Below are 15,561 nucleotides of genomic sequence, written 5' to 3' on the forward strand. Positions count from 1 at the left end.
TTACACACCAACTACTGAATGTTTCATGGATGGAGAATGAAATCGGCCGTTCACTTTCAAAGGGACCATCCCCGCATTTGCTTGGAGAGATTTAGTGTAATCACGGGAAACCAAAATTAACATGGTCGGACAGAGATCTGAACCACCGTCCTCCTGAATGCGAGTCCAGTATGCTAACCACTGCTGTGAAAGTGGGAAGAGAGGAGAGCTTGTTGAAATCGGTTCATTATGTGGGCCGCTGGAAAGCTGTTCTAGTTGGAATTATTATTAACCTAGGAAATTAAAGTGTCGTTTAAGAACATTAGGGGTTGTAAACGCAATATTGTAGAACTAATATATACAGCCGCTAGCAAGTAAACTTACGGATGGATGATAAAACAAGCAAATTATGCAGGATTGAAGCCTTTTACTGTTTCTCTAAGTAAATGTTGTCCTGTTCTGGGGTTAGAATAGTGAGAGACTATTGTTGCTTTGCTATAAAGTTCGATGATTACAGAGATTATTTCATTTACGGAAAGAAGAAAATTTCTTGGTGGTCGTAAGATGTTACTAGAAAGAGCTATAGACAAACTTGAATCGATCTGACAGCTGCAAGTACAACCTCTTTTGCTGCTAGAAACATATGTTATATATACAAGTTAGCTGTAACGATAGATCGACACTCTCTGTAAATGATACAAAGTACACTTCTCTTACTAGTCTACGCAAAAGTTGTGTTTAGGGTACACATTGGAGTACTATAACCAAATATTTTCATTCGATTATATCCTGAGTAGATGAGCCGTTGTATTTAAACATGGTTCTACTACTACTACTACTACTACTACTACTACCACTACTATCATCATCATCATCATCATCATCATCATCATTATTATTATTATTGTTGTTACATGGGTTTGGAGTCTGACAGTCTTTGTACATCATCCCTCAGACTGAATGAAGTCTACCACAGCGACACTGGACTCGCATTCGGGAGGACGACGGTTCAATCCCGCGTCCGGCCATCCTGATTTAGGTTTTCCGTGATGTCCCTAACTTGCTCCAGGCAAATACCGGGATGGTTCCTTTCAAAGGGCACGGCCGACTTCCTTCCCCATCCTTCCCTAACGCTATGAGACCGATGACCTCGCTGTCTGGTCTCCTTCCCCAAAAAAATAACAACATCTACCACAGCAGCACACGAAATTTCAAGCAGGAATTTGCACCTCCGACCACGTTAAAAAAACGCAGGACCTACCACGTGAAGAAACTACGAGCCCGTAACACTTTCATTTGGAATTATAACATGACTCTCTGTATGCCTCTACTTGTTCATTATTTCTTCTTACCACAACCTCACATACCTTACGTGGAAGATATAATAAAGCTCGAAGGGTGGATATAATCTTTCTGATAACACAGGTTCTTGGAATTTTACGAGTTACTTCCCGCGCGATGAAGGATGGAGACTGCACCTCTTTCTGTAGCCTTTGTTGGAAGTCCACGCAAAGAATAATCGTGTATTAAAACCTTGTTGTAATTTGAATTTCTTCTCTGAAAAACTTGAATAGCTCAACAGTAATCCATAACGACCTATGAGATCGTGCATTATTTAGTAACGTCACTGCAAATAAAATCGCCCTTTAACTTCTGCTCATTGGGAGTGCAGCGAGAAACGACTAAAGGTTGAACGTGACACACAAACTGACAGCATCAGCCATCCTATCACAACTGAAGAAATCGCGGAATCCGAGGTCTGAAAGATAGCAAAGCTGTTGGGGTAGACAACGCACGTGTAGAACTGCTAAAAGGGCTTGGTGAAAGAAACATCGACTGGCTGAGCCAAACGTCCAACAATTGCCTAGAAATGTTTAACACTCCGAAGCTCTCCAGACAAACTTAAAAAAACCCTTATAATAAAGCCCGGAAACTCGCCAGATGATCCGAAAAATTTTCAGCCAAATATTTTTGCTGTGCCCTTTATTCAAGCTGCTCTAGTGAGCCAGCCCACTCATCTCACCGAAGATAAGCCCATTAGAGAGTAAGCCGGTTCCCGACCTGAGCTGTCTTGCGTAGAGCGTTTTGAATCTTACGCAGCATACTGAGTTAGGCGTCAAGAAAGGTCTCGTCATCGGTGCTGCCTTTGTTGAGCTGAGTAAGGTGTACGACACAATAAACATCGGGAAATTTCCCCCAAAAGCATAAAACTCTACTACAAAGAAAAAAAACAATTTTCAGTTTTTTTAATCAATACAGGGAGTGGTAGTTTGCTTGAGATCTAAGATGTCTGTCAGTATCTTTCCAAGAATTCTTTTTTTACACAAGATAGCTTTAGGACTTTATTTGCATGTAATAATGGTTATTGCTTACGCATATTAAATGCTTCAAATACTCCTTGATTATCTATAAGTATCATTCGAATAATTCGTGCTTCTCTTGTTGTGTTACGTATCTGGGAAGTATTAGGAAACACTGTGTGTCGCCAACCATATTGCGACAGGATAAGGTTGTGACTGGATAACGTTAATGCTATCTATCGTTAATATTTTGAACAACGCAACTTGCAAGAGCCTGAGAAGAAACATGTGGTAAATACACCTGTCCATCAACTTAACCTAAACGATTACTTACTAGTCTCAATATTACGTAAAATTTATTTTCGCCATCGTCACAAAATTGCTGAACGATTGGCGTACTTTCATGATGTTGGCTCATAAGGAAAGAACACACTTCCCAAAATATTAACTGAAACGTGTACATGGGAATGAATTCTAGTTCTTGGTTTGAAAGCGACGAGAGGCGCGAGAGTTACCTAACTGTGGATTTACCACCTTACATTTGCTCAGTTAGAAAACGTAAGATGCAGATAAAATGAGACTAAATCCCGCTTACTCTTTCAGAGAACAGCATATCGGTGTCATGCATCAAATTTGCAATTAACAACTTTTTACCTACTTTCATTAACACGCGATACGCGCAATTGTTTGCGTTTACATAAAATTTCTAACGAAAGTCTTACCACCATTACCCCCATCTACGACCTGAAACCTGCTTGGATTGCAGCCTACAGCATTCTGATAGCACAAAACTGTGGCTGAACTGAAGTATCGGTGCCACTGCTACAGTTGTCAAGTTGCGTTTGTTATTGTTTGATCAGCATTGTGGTTAATGTCAGTTTTTCCCTCAAAGCTGTATTTCCGATTGAATTGAGGTCGCTAATGGAGGGGCAAAACGTTTAGATTTAGTGAGAGTAAACAGTATTCAGCGAAGAGTAATTCAGCAACGTTCACACATGTTTGTTTTGTAGTATATGACGGATCAGATTTAAAATAATTTGAAAGTAAGGACTGCATTCACACATGTGAGCGTTGGGAAACACATGATAAGTACTGAAGTTTTCGGGCAAGTGTATCCGGTGCTCTCCCAGCCAAGAATATGAGCAGCCAGACTTCACAACGCCACTCACTTCAATCGTATTTTAATTTATTGGGGAATTCTAACCGTAACGGCAAACAAACCTGCTTTGATGTAACTAAGGCTGCCCCTAATGCACGTTCGAGCGATTAGCAAGTAAATAACTATAACCAAAAGAATCTCAGATGCGTAAGAATAACAAGGATTAACGAACGCCAAAAAATCGAGGCTCATATTTAAAATGTTACTCATAATAGATTTTCGATTACGTTGATGCACGACAACTTACAGATGTTAAGCCGACTCTACATTCTTAAGGTATTATAGCAATATTCCATGTTCGTATGTTTTGCGTGAAACTGCATTACGAAACAGGATGTCCAGAAAAAGCTAACCATCACTCCCAAAAATATGGCATTATTGAAAACGGCGTAAGTTTGACATTTTGCTAGTGTTTGGCGAGTGCATCGTATACCACGTGTTTCTTTGACATGTCTTGTAATATTACTAACTTCGTACCAAAGCACAGTTTGTAAATGTGCAATATGTGGGGAGTTCTTCCACGTTTCGTAATACAAGAACAGTAGTTGCCGAAGAGTTAGTAATATATAAAAAAACTATTTTTAACGAAAATATGAATTGTATTCTCAAACTAAAACGCGCCAAGTACGAATAGCAGGATTAGCTACAGCAATATATCCCTTTGAAATCGAACATTGTATTGCAAAGACGTCTCTAATCGGAGTTTATGCGAGCACAATAATTTTAAGCGACGCCAAGCACGAGTCATATAAAAAGATGTAAATAAGCGGGAAAGCAATCTCAAGTGGCATGCTGGTTATTATGTATGTCGGAAGACTCAAAAGAAAACTGATACAATGCTTTACCGAGACACACAGCGAAGTTTTACAGGTGCTGTGACGAATTAACAGATTCTCGTTACAGAGAGGCAGCGAACACGAAAATTTTAATCGTATTGGCTGAAGAACTAGGTGTCCGCTTCGAATCGTAACAAAGAAAATAAAAACTTAGAAAAATAAACATAGCAATCTGTTAAATTTCCTCGTACGAATGACTCGTTTTGTCGTTATTATTAGCGGGCCTAGGTCCATATTAACACAAGAGAATATATACTTTGTTTGAATATTAGTAGCTCTGCCTATTCCATTGACGTAATGGGGCGACGGAAGAGTGAGCTTCTCGAATGACAATTGTCGCAGTGACTATCGTAGATTGGATTAGCATATTTAAAAAAAAAACAAACAATAATTCAAAAAAATTATTTACGTTGTGCGCCCCGTTGCAATTAAAATATGAGGAAAAAGAGTTGCATGCCTATTAAAGCATCCAAGTCTCCCTCGTATTTCATATTTTGTGTGGGTAAATTTCACAGCACAGGAAAAAGAACGTAAGAGTCGGATGAGAAATTTACGGTCCTATCTGACGACGGACTCGGGCTCGAAATTACTTACGGGTAAATCGAACGTTCATTTCACGAAATTTGAATCGGATGTAGAATTTCGTTCCGCTTCTTCGATAGAGAACGGAAGTGCGGCTTTTCTCGGAGCCGGTGGCGGGAAGACAGCGACCCGACGGCAACGGCCAGCGGGCAGCGCGCAGGTCACGCCGGCGCAGCGGCCGAGAGGCGGGTGCGCGCGGGACACCTTCCTACCCTCCAGTCACCGCCGTCGGAAGGGGCGCGCAGGCAGCGGGGAGCGTGCCGGAGGACTCACCTGGGGAATGGAAGGCGGCGTCCATGGCGGTAGCACAAGTCCGCTACTACCTCGTCTCATGTTCGTGCATGACTGGTGTTCTTTGGCGGTGGCGGAGCGCGCCGGTCTCCGGCCGGCGGGCGGCCACACCCACCGTGCGCGCGCAGCCGCCGGCCGCGCAGACGAGAGGCGCGTGGTGCGGCGCTCCTCCGCGGCCGCCGGCCTCCTATATCGACACGCTCGCCACCCGCCACACAGATCCTACCGGGATCCCACAGGATAGCCGATGCTCCGAACGGCTCCCCCGATCGATAAGCTGACCCCCTAATGCGAGGGCAATGGAGGCGCTCCCGCGGGAATCGTCCATCTCCTACGCCTCTGGTCCGGAGCCGAGTACGGGACACTTCCGGAGTCATAGTGGACAGCTAGTACGAGGGCGAATTCACAACATCTCGGCCCGCAGCTCACAAACGTGCTTTACTAAGTAGTCATCCCCAGTGACGAAAGACGTAATGCGTAGCATCCCTAACAATATCAGTAGCAATCCTTCGTAACGTAGTAAAATGTTCAAATCTGTGTCAAATCTTATGGGACTTAACTGCTAAGGTCATTAGTCCCTAAGCTTACACACTACTTAACCTAAATGATCCTAATGACAAACACACACACCCGTGCCCGAGGGAGGTCTCGAACCTCCGCCGGGATCAGCCGCACAGTCCGTGACTGCAGCGCCCTAGACCGCTCGGCTTATCCCGCGTAACGTAGTATACAGACACGATGTAATACGTAGAACCTATACCGAGGAGACAAAAATTGTGCGATATTGAGTCGGACCACCTCCTGCCAGCAACTCGACCTCGCGTGGACTGCAACGAATCAAAGTCCTCTGTAGAAATATAGATTCGTACTGCCTCTGTAGCTGTCCGTAACTGCGCAAGTCTTTCCGGTGCAGGATACTGTGCACGAACTGATTCGTGCCGGGCTATCTGGGTGGCAAAATCATTCGCTCGAACTCTCCAGAACGTTCGAGCCAATCGCGAGCAATTGAGGCCCGGTGACGTGGATCGTTTGTCATCAATAAAAATACCATCGTCGTTTCGGAACTTGAAGTCCAGGAATGGCTGCAAATGGTCAATAATCGGTTAAGTTGAAGGGCTTCGTGCGGTCTGCACCACACTCAAACCCTACCGTCAGCTCTTATCGATTGGCTGGAAAAAGGAGCAGGTCACTCCTTTGTATAAAAAGGGTAAAGAAAGGACCCCCAAAATTACAGACCAATATCCCTAACTTCGGTTTGCTGCAGAATCTTCGAATACCAGGTGATCAAAAAGTAAGTATAAATTTGAAAAGTGAATAAATCACGGAATAATGTAGATAGAGAGGTACAAATTGACACACATGCTTGGAATGACATGGGGTTTTATTAGAACCAAGTAAATACAAACGTTCAAAAAATGTCCGACAGATGGTGCTTCATCTGGTCAGAATAGCAATAATTAGCATAACAAAGTAAGACAAAGCAAAGACGATGTTCTTTACAGGAAATGCTCAATATGTCCACCATCATTCCTCAACAATAGCTGTAGTCGAGGAATAATGTCGTGAACAGCACTGCAAAGCATGTCCGGAGTTACGGTGAGGCATTGGTGTCGGATGTTGTCTTTCAGCATCCCTAGAGATGTCGATCGATCACGATAAACTTGCGACTTCAGGTAACCCTAAAGCCAATAATCGCACGGGGATCTGTGAGGCCAAGCATGACGAAAGTGGCGGCTGAGCACACGATCGCCACCAAACGACGCGCGCAAGAGATCTTTCACGCGTCTAGCAATATGGGGTGGTTTTTTTGTTCTAATAAAACCCCATGTCATTTTAAGCACGTGTGTCAATTTTTTACCTCTCTATCTACATTATTCCGTGATTTATTAAGTTTTCAAATTTATACTGACTTTTTGATCACCTGGTAAATTCCCAGTTCGAATATAATAAACTTCCTAGAAACTGAGAAGCAAATGTCCACGAATCAGCACGGTTTTAGAAAGCACCTCTCGTGCGAAACTCAGCTTGCTGTTTTCTCACATGATGTACTGAAAATTATGGATGAAGGGCAACAGGCTGATTATTTCTAGATATCCGGAAAGCATTTGACACAGTGCCCAATTGCAGGCTGTTAAGCATATGGAGTAATTTCACAGATATGTGAGTCGCTCGAAGACGACTTAAATAATTGGGGCCCAGTATGTTGTCCTCGACGGCGAGTGCTCAACACAGACAAGGGTATCGTCAGAGGTGGCCCAGTGAAGTGTGATAGGACCACTGTTGTTCTCTATATAGATAAATGATTTGGTCGACAGGTTGGGCATCAATCTGCGGTTATTTGCTGATGCTGTGGTACGCGGTAAGGGGCCGAAGTTGAATGACTGTAGGCAGATACAAGGCGACTTAGATAAAATTTATAGCTGGTGTGATGACTGGTGAAAAACTGTAAGGTAATGCAGATGTGTAGGCAGATCAAACTTGTAATGTCCGCATGCAGTATTATACACAGTCAAGTCCTTTAAATATCTGGGCGCGTAAAGCAAAGCAGTCATAAGCCCAAACATCGTTATGATCACTACAGTGCTTTACTACGCATGGTTCCGTGGTTGTTCCTCTCGAACCTCCTACAATTTAGTGCTGAACCCAGACCAATGCCACGGTTATCTTTTCCTTTGCACTCACAAGGCACTGTGGGCCACGCCTGTTACGTTTACTGCCAGAAAACAGTCTAAGAATAATTGAGAATTGATGTCTGGGCCTTTCGATTGACAGCAGACACGAATACAGTCAGTCACTTATCCACCTTTCGACACATGTGCGTGTAAAAAATGTCGTCACATCTACACCCGTCTGCGGCGCAACGGTGACTTCGGAAATCGTAGCTGTTAGTGGTCCGTTGCAACCTTCGTTTGCAGTCATACGGAACGAACGGTACTTCTCGGCGTGTACTCGCAGACGAGACCGTCAAACGACTGACAGACAAAGTGGTACTTTCATATGCCACAAAATCCCAGTCTCAGTAAAAAATATGGACTCTTTTCATATTCTTGAAGAGATCATGTATTCATGGGGTACTGAAAATCTCATCACCAGTACTTGGCTGGAAGGATAAGAGAGTTAGTCATGAACTGTTCATGATCATAAGCGTATCAAGATGTTGTTAGTGAACCCTTAGATCTCCATAGTCTCTCATGCAGTGGTAGGGTGTGCTGATGTTCGGCAATTCTATTCGTGTGATCTTCAGATTTTCCGGTGAATCAACTGTTTGTTCATATTTCATTGAGTAGCTATGCTGTGTTCGGCAACAACAGATTTCTCGAGTTAAGTGTGTCGTCTGTGCTCCTGGCAACTTTCTGCGACTGTCAGCACTCTCTGCCCGAAGCGTCCTTACAGCATTTGCATGAAATACGGTAGACACCCGGTTTTGGAGCCCCAAGTCATCTTTCTCCGTACCAAGAATAGTACAAAGGACTCATAATTCAGTTTCCAATTGTTACTAGGCTGTTCTCTGGCAGTTAAGGCAGTTAAAGTAACGTTCATACCTTACAGTTCGTTGTGAGTACGAAGGAGAATATACACTGAAGAGCCAAAGAAACTGGTACAACTGATTAATATCCTGTAGGGCCCCTGGCAGCACGCAGAAGTGCCGCAACACGACGCGGCATGGACTCGATAATGTCTGAAGTAGTGCTAGACACCATGAATCCTGCAGGGCTGTCCATAAATCCGTAAGAATACGAGGGAGGTTGAGATCTCTTCTGAACAGCACGTTGCAAGGCATCCCAGATATGCTCAATATTGTTCATGTCTGGCGCGTTTGGTGGCCAGAGGAAGTGTTTAAACTCAGAAGAATAATGTTGGAGCCCAATTGCTCAAGTCCGTCGGACTGCAAAGTGGACATGAATGGATGCAATCTTCGTTGATCCTTTGTACATGGATGCAGGTGACCAGACAGGATGCTTACGTTTGTGTCACCTGTCAGAGTCGTATCTAGACGTATCAGTGGTCCCATATCATTCCAACTACACACGCCCCACACCATTACAGAGCCTCCACCAGCTTGAACAGTCCCTGTTGACTCGCAGATTCCATGGATTCATGAGATGGTCTCCACACCCGTACACGTCCATCCGCTCGATACAATTTGACATGAGACTCATCCGACCAGGCAGCATGTTTCTAGTCATCAACAGTCCAATGTCGTCGTTGACAGGCCCAGACGACGCGTAAAGCTTTGTGTCGTGCAGTCATCAAGGGTACACCAATGGGCCTTCAGCTCCGCACGGCCATATGGATGATGTTTCGTTGAATGTTTCGCATGGTGACACTTGTTGACGGACCAGCACTGAAATCTGCAGCAGTTTGGGGAAGGGTTGCACTTGGGCCACGTTGAACGATTCTCTTCAGTTGTCGTTGATTCCTTTCTTGCAGGATCTTTTTCCGGTCGCAGTGATGTCGGAGATTGATGTTTTACCGGATTCCTTATATCACGGCACACTCGTCAAATAGTCGTACGGGAAAATATCCACTTCATCGCTACCTCGGAGATGCTGTGTCCCATGGCTCGTGCGCCGACTATAACGCTACCTTCAAACAAACTTAAATCTTGATAATTGCCATTGTATGAGCAGTAACCGATCTAACAACTGCGCCAGACACTTGTTGACTTATATATACGCATTGCCGACCGCAACGCCGTATCCTGCCTGTTTACATGTCTCTGAATATGAATACGCAGGCCTATACCACTTTCTTTGGCGTTTCCGTGTAGTTACGCAATGGTCTGGTTTCCGCGGTAAACTGTTGGGCCTCTCATGACACGGTTGAGTCAGTTCAGACATTCGAGAGGAACTACCATGGAACCATGCGTAAAAAGCACGAACAGAAGGCTGACCTCGTCGTTTTGGCATTGTGTTATAAAGGAAGCTGTCGAAATACGAGTGGCCGACGGGCTGAAAAATGAGTAATAAAGCATGGAACCCAGCGCTCAGCAGACTGAGGGCATAACGTCGTCAGAAAGCGACTTCGACTTCGACTTCTTCTTCTTCTTCTTCTTCTTCTTCTCTTCTCTATATGCAAAATGTAACACTTCGATCCCACAATCAACCAACGTCCAATTGCACTTTATGATTGAGTAAATCCGCTGTGTAATCTTAATTTATGTACAAAACAGAGGTGGTATTACTCCCACCTTCTATGTACTCTTCCACCGTCGGAGGTTCGAATCTTCCCTCTGGCATGGGTGTGTGTCGTCCTTAGCGTAAGTTAGTTTAAGTTAGGTTAAGTAGTGTGTAAGCTTAGGGACCGATGATCTCAGCAGTTTGGTCCCATAAGACCTCACCACGAATTTCCAATTAGTATGTGCTGTTGTTCTGAAATGCTAATTTTTTACTTACCCAAATATGTACCAAACTTCATGCAAATTTTCCGTCTGTTGGTTGCTATCTTCACGGTGTTGCAAGTTTAATGGTGCATTTCACGTCTCTCCATTAGAAGCAGAGCAACATGTCATTTCTACAACGACAGCAGAGGAAATTACCTATAGCTCTGAAAAAGCCCTGTCATTCGCTTGAATTTATTTAGGTAATGGACGGAAACTCTACGTCAGGTTGGCCGGAAATGGATCTCAACGTCGCTGTTCCGCAGCCTGGACCACTGCTCCATATATCTCGCAAAAAACTTCCCGATAGATGCATACGTAGTGCTACTGCTTGCCTTTTTTTCTCGTTCTCCTGCCTTCGCAGAGACTGAGAGAGACCTTTGCCGCGACACTTGTTTAGAGACGACTGGCTTATTGCCACGGGAAGCCTGGTGCGCTGCAACAGGCCGATATTCCTCTGGGCGTGCGGAGTGCTCGCTGGCGCGCGCGCGCACACAGCAAGCGCTTTCGCTCGTCGCCTCTGCCCTAAAAGCCGCTTTGCTGTCACCGTCCCGCACTTACAGCGCATTTTGCCTACGTTCCGCACCCTAAGCGACCTACGGAGGAGAAAGGAAATTTCCCATAAATACCAGCCAGCGCCAGTTAAAAAGTTTCCACGGTGTATGCCTGAAAGCATCTCCATCGTCTACTAGACTACGGAAGACAAGAAATGGTGTTCCTAATGTTGTGTGGCACTACTGCGATGCAGCAGGTACAGTAATTACCTCCATAAATCGTGAGTTGCGTGGTATATGAATGAGAGACTATAAGCACTGGAGTTTGCAAATGAAATATGGCACTGACAGTTTTGAAGAATAACTGGTAGAGACACACCAAGTCTACACGAATCCCTTTTTCAACATGATAAACAAAGAACACAAAATAGTGATGGAATCATGCAACTTTACGAACTGAGACCTTATTCTCACCGATCCATTGAACAAATTAAGTTTGAAATAAAGAGAAGCGATACAAGTTTTGAATATTCACACGGATTTACAGCGTATGTTCTACAGCACGGCCGATATCTTGCGTTAGAAGAGAAAACATCCCAAGCTGCAAGCATTTTTTTAATGTTCTCGTCAGCTGAGCTAGCCGCCGGTTAGAATATATTCCTTTCAGAGCGTATATTGTTTCTCTAAATGCCCTTTTCAAGATGTATGTCTACTACCGAACGGTCTAAAAAGCAATTCTACACATCTGTTTTATCCAAGCGAACGAACAAGGAAGTTTTATGATCGGAGGGTTCCATATACCAGAAGCTGCATCAGGGAAGTTTTCATTTTTAACAAGCCATGTTCACTGTTTTCCGTTAAGGCAGTACAAACCTAACAATAAACTGAAATAACAATTAAACAATGGGTTGCTATGGTCATACAGGATATCCAACTGATAACTTCCGCTATAGTTAACAAAAAAGTAAAATTTTTAAGTATGCACCACGCCGTTGACTTATCAGCTAAGCTAGAAGTCTGAGACTTGCTTAAATTTACTGCTGTCTACTTGTTAGAATGTAAAACGCACTCAGTTGATATACTATATGCGTCATAGACACCACGGAGAAGTGTATAACGCTGTGTGTCAGAAGGTTAACAAACAGAAAGATTGTGATTGCATATCCAACACACAAAGATTTCTTGAGCAATCACATACATTTTATTTATTGTTTTAAACATCTTAACTGAGAACGATACTTAAAAGTGAAATACTGTTTCGGAACTGTTAAAGTCATGACGCTATCTGCTTACACATACAGTTTTTGTTAATAACTAACTACTTCATCAAATAACAATTGGTAATACTGAGGTGGTAGTTCAAAATTACAGTTCGCATTTATCAGAATAAAATTTAGCGAAAGAAAGGAAATGAAGATTGAGGTTTAAAGTCATGTCGGCAACGAGGTTATTAGAGACGGAGCACAAGCTCGGATTAGTTAAGGAGGGGGAAGGAAATCGGCTATTCCGTTTGAAAGGAACCATACCAGCATTTGCCTTAAGTAATTTAGGGAAATCGCAGAAAACCTAAATCGGTACGGTCGGACGCGGATTTGAATCGTCATCCGCCCGAATGCGAATCAAATGTTCTAACCACGGCGCCATCTCGCTCGGTTAAGAAGAAACGTCAATATGCAACGGAAAACACCGGTTAAAAGAGTACAGCGCTCAGTCGCTAAAAAATAATTGTACGTAGAGGTAGATACTATTTTCGTGAAATCATCAGTCGCACATGTAATACAGCCAAGTACAATGAAACTATGATGTAGTAGTAGTAGTAGTAGTAGTAGTAGTTTCGGGCGCAGAGTAAGTCCAATTTGGTCCCCGTGGCGTCTCGTTGAGTATGCCGAGTTCGATGGGTATGGTTTCACTTCGATTCTACTCTCGATTTCAAGAGCAACTAAATAAGAACTATACTCCGTCGGAAGGCCCAACGGCGCCGACCGACCGCCGCCATCGTCCTCGGCCCATAGGCGTCAGTGGGAGGGAATAGGGAGGGGCATGTGGTCAGCACATCGCTCTCCCGACCGTTGTCAGTTTTCGTGACCGGATCCGCTACTTCTCAGTCAAGCAGCTCCTCAATTTGCCTGCCGAGGGCTGAGTGCATTCCGCTTACCAACAGCATTCGTCAGATCGGACGGTCACCTATCCATGTGTTAGCCAAATCCGACACTGCTTAACTTCGGTCACCTGACGGGAACCAGAGTTACCACTGTGACAAGGCCTTTGGCAAGAGCACCTAAGTGCACATGCATAACTGACAGAGGTTGTTAAGCAGCCCCCTAAATTGTCCGAGTGTACTTATATGTTGCTCATATTCACGACAGTATTGTGCACTGGTTTGGGTTTGGGCTGTCAGTTTAGGTATCATTCTCTATGGAATTTTGTGTTGTATAAATTCGAGCCAGATTTATATCATTCTGAATGTACTACGTATTCGTGTATAGCAACATTTTAAGTAAATACACATATCTTTTTAAACTGTTTCAAATTCGTGATCTCGTCTCTCCTTGGCTTTTTAAAACACGCACGAGAGTAAGTTGTAATACTTACCTATCTCTCCCAAACAACTCTTGCGTCAGTGCGATATCATAATTAATGTGATATATGGTGCCCATTTACAGGCACGTGTCGAATCTATGTATTCCGAAATTTTGGAATATGGTGTAGTATTTAAAAAAGTTTTCACATCTACACCTCAGAGCATGTGATGAGCAACAGTCATTCTGGATGCAAAAATAACCAAAATCCAAAAAACTCCACATGTAATTTACAACAAGTTAGCAGTAGGAACAGGTGCACTTTTTGCCGTAAGGACATAGGTCTGGTTCTACATATGCTGTCTTCATACAGTTACTATAAGATTGTCACGAATGTTAAAATATCTAATAAATGTGTTACGGTGGTGATGTGTGTTACTGAACTATATTGAAGAAAAGGTAACTATCAATCATACAGAAATTTTAGCTTTTTTATTGACAAAAACTAAGAGTAGCATATACAAGAAATATTTATAATAAGTTCATCATGGTAAGATCTTAATTACAAAAAAACGAACGTGCTTATTTATGAATGTATTTTAACTACAACCCATAGACATTTTGGCATCTCTTAGACATTAATTTTCATTCTAGATCTGCGTATAAAATTTACGAGTAATTTCGTCTTTCTACACAGAACGATTCAATACCTGCACTACACTGAAGCTAGTGAGAAATTACCGTACCAAGAGGGATAAATGGAAGTGAATTCATTTCATGCTGCTTATTACGTACTTGGCTATACACCAATTATAAGTAGGGAACTGTCATTATTTTTGACTGTGAGAGTTCAGTAAAGGTTGAGGATTCTCGTGATGTAGTTTGAGTCTCTAAGCGTCTGGCCACGCAGTGAAGGAGTCCGCGTAGGCTCTCTACGCCGCCGACCGCCCACGTCAGCGCGCATACGAAGCCGAAAAAACGAAGCATTTCACTAGCTTGGTAATAAGATTCTTCAGCAGAGTATTTTGTAAATTTTCTAGAGTCTAGAGAGTTCGATACTATTTTTGTGTTGCTTTTGTGGTGTAATAGTTATAGGGCTGTGTTTTCACTTTATTATTCACTTTCATTCGAACAGTGGGTGATCAGCTGGACCCTTCAGACCGATGTACTGGTGATAGTATTATTTTGCTAATTTCTTTTACATTTTAACGGGCTCTCTTTCGATGGGAAAAACGCCTAATTGGTAGGTTCCTCTATTACGGAGCTCGATATCCGGTGTCGCTACCATAGCTAGGGCGCGGCCCTGCGGACGTTGCTCAGTTGTTGGACGAGTCATCTATGGCCTCGATCCTGGCGAAGAGTCGTTCACACGTTCCTTCATTTTCTCTGCGAGGAGTGTTTCTCGTCATTCTTCGTGGATCTCTCTGGTCCCCCACCCTGTATTAGCGCCAACTGTCCTCTTCAGGTACTTATTCTACAGCGGTTGAGGCTTTTGGTATTGGATGCTCAGGTTGTTCCCAGTAATACTGCACGATATAATATTGTGGGTCGAATTATCGCTTTGTACAGTCTTAACTTTGTGGCTCGGTTTAAATTCCTGCTGGTGAAAAAAGGAATGACCGCTCGTATCATTTTTGTTGTGGACTGTGTGTTCTATATCGTGCCTTGTTAAGGGGAGTCCTTTCTCCAGAGTAATGGCCATGTATTTCACTCCGGCTGGTGTAAAATCGAGAAGTGAGTTCGTAAAATCGGGTTTTTCTTCGTGATAAGGACCTCTGCGACCATCTTCGCATTCGTTGTGATTTTATTAAGTTTGACTCAGTTTTCAGTCCCGTCGAGTAGGAGTTTTATCCTCGTGACCTACTGAGGGATATCGAGGCCAGGAGAGGATACAGCAGTCGTCCTTAGTAACTGAACTTCCTCAGACAGTTTGGATTGAAACCCAAACTGCTCGGGTCGTATTTAGTTACGGTCCACCAGTTGAAATTTTAACCTCTTCAGCAACACTCTTCCCGCAATTT

At 43.4% G+C, this 15,561-nt stretch overlaps 1 protein-coding gene across 6 annotated transcripts in view; it reads right to left on the minus strand.

The window, feature by feature from the left end:
• Positions 1–15,561, minus strand: part of LOC126297395 (muscle calcium channel subunit alpha-1-like) — a 1,224,415-nt gene that overhangs the window by 856,256 nt on the left and 352,598 nt on the right. For 2 of the 6 annotated variants that reach the window (XM_049988153.1, XM_049988144.1), the window contains exon 1: positions 5,130–5,209. The exons of 3 other annotated variants lie outside the window; for them this stretch is intronic. In XM_049988153.1, coding sequence (XP_049844110.1) covers positions 5,130–5,154 — 25 coding nt within the window. In that variant the 5' untranslated portion in view covers positions 5,155–5,209. Of the gene's footprint in view, positions 1–5,129; positions 5,210–15,561 lie in introns of those variants that run through there. One more of the 6 variants, XM_049988143.1, reaches the window with a different exon arrangement.

This window comes from Schistocerca gregaria, chromosome X (genome assembly GCF_023897955.1).
Source record: "Schistocerca gregaria isolate iqSchGreg1 chromosome X, iqSchGreg1.2, whole genome shotgun sequence".
Taxonomy (NCBI): domain Eukaryota; kingdom Metazoa; phylum Arthropoda; class Insecta; order Orthoptera; family Acrididae; genus Schistocerca; species Schistocerca gregaria.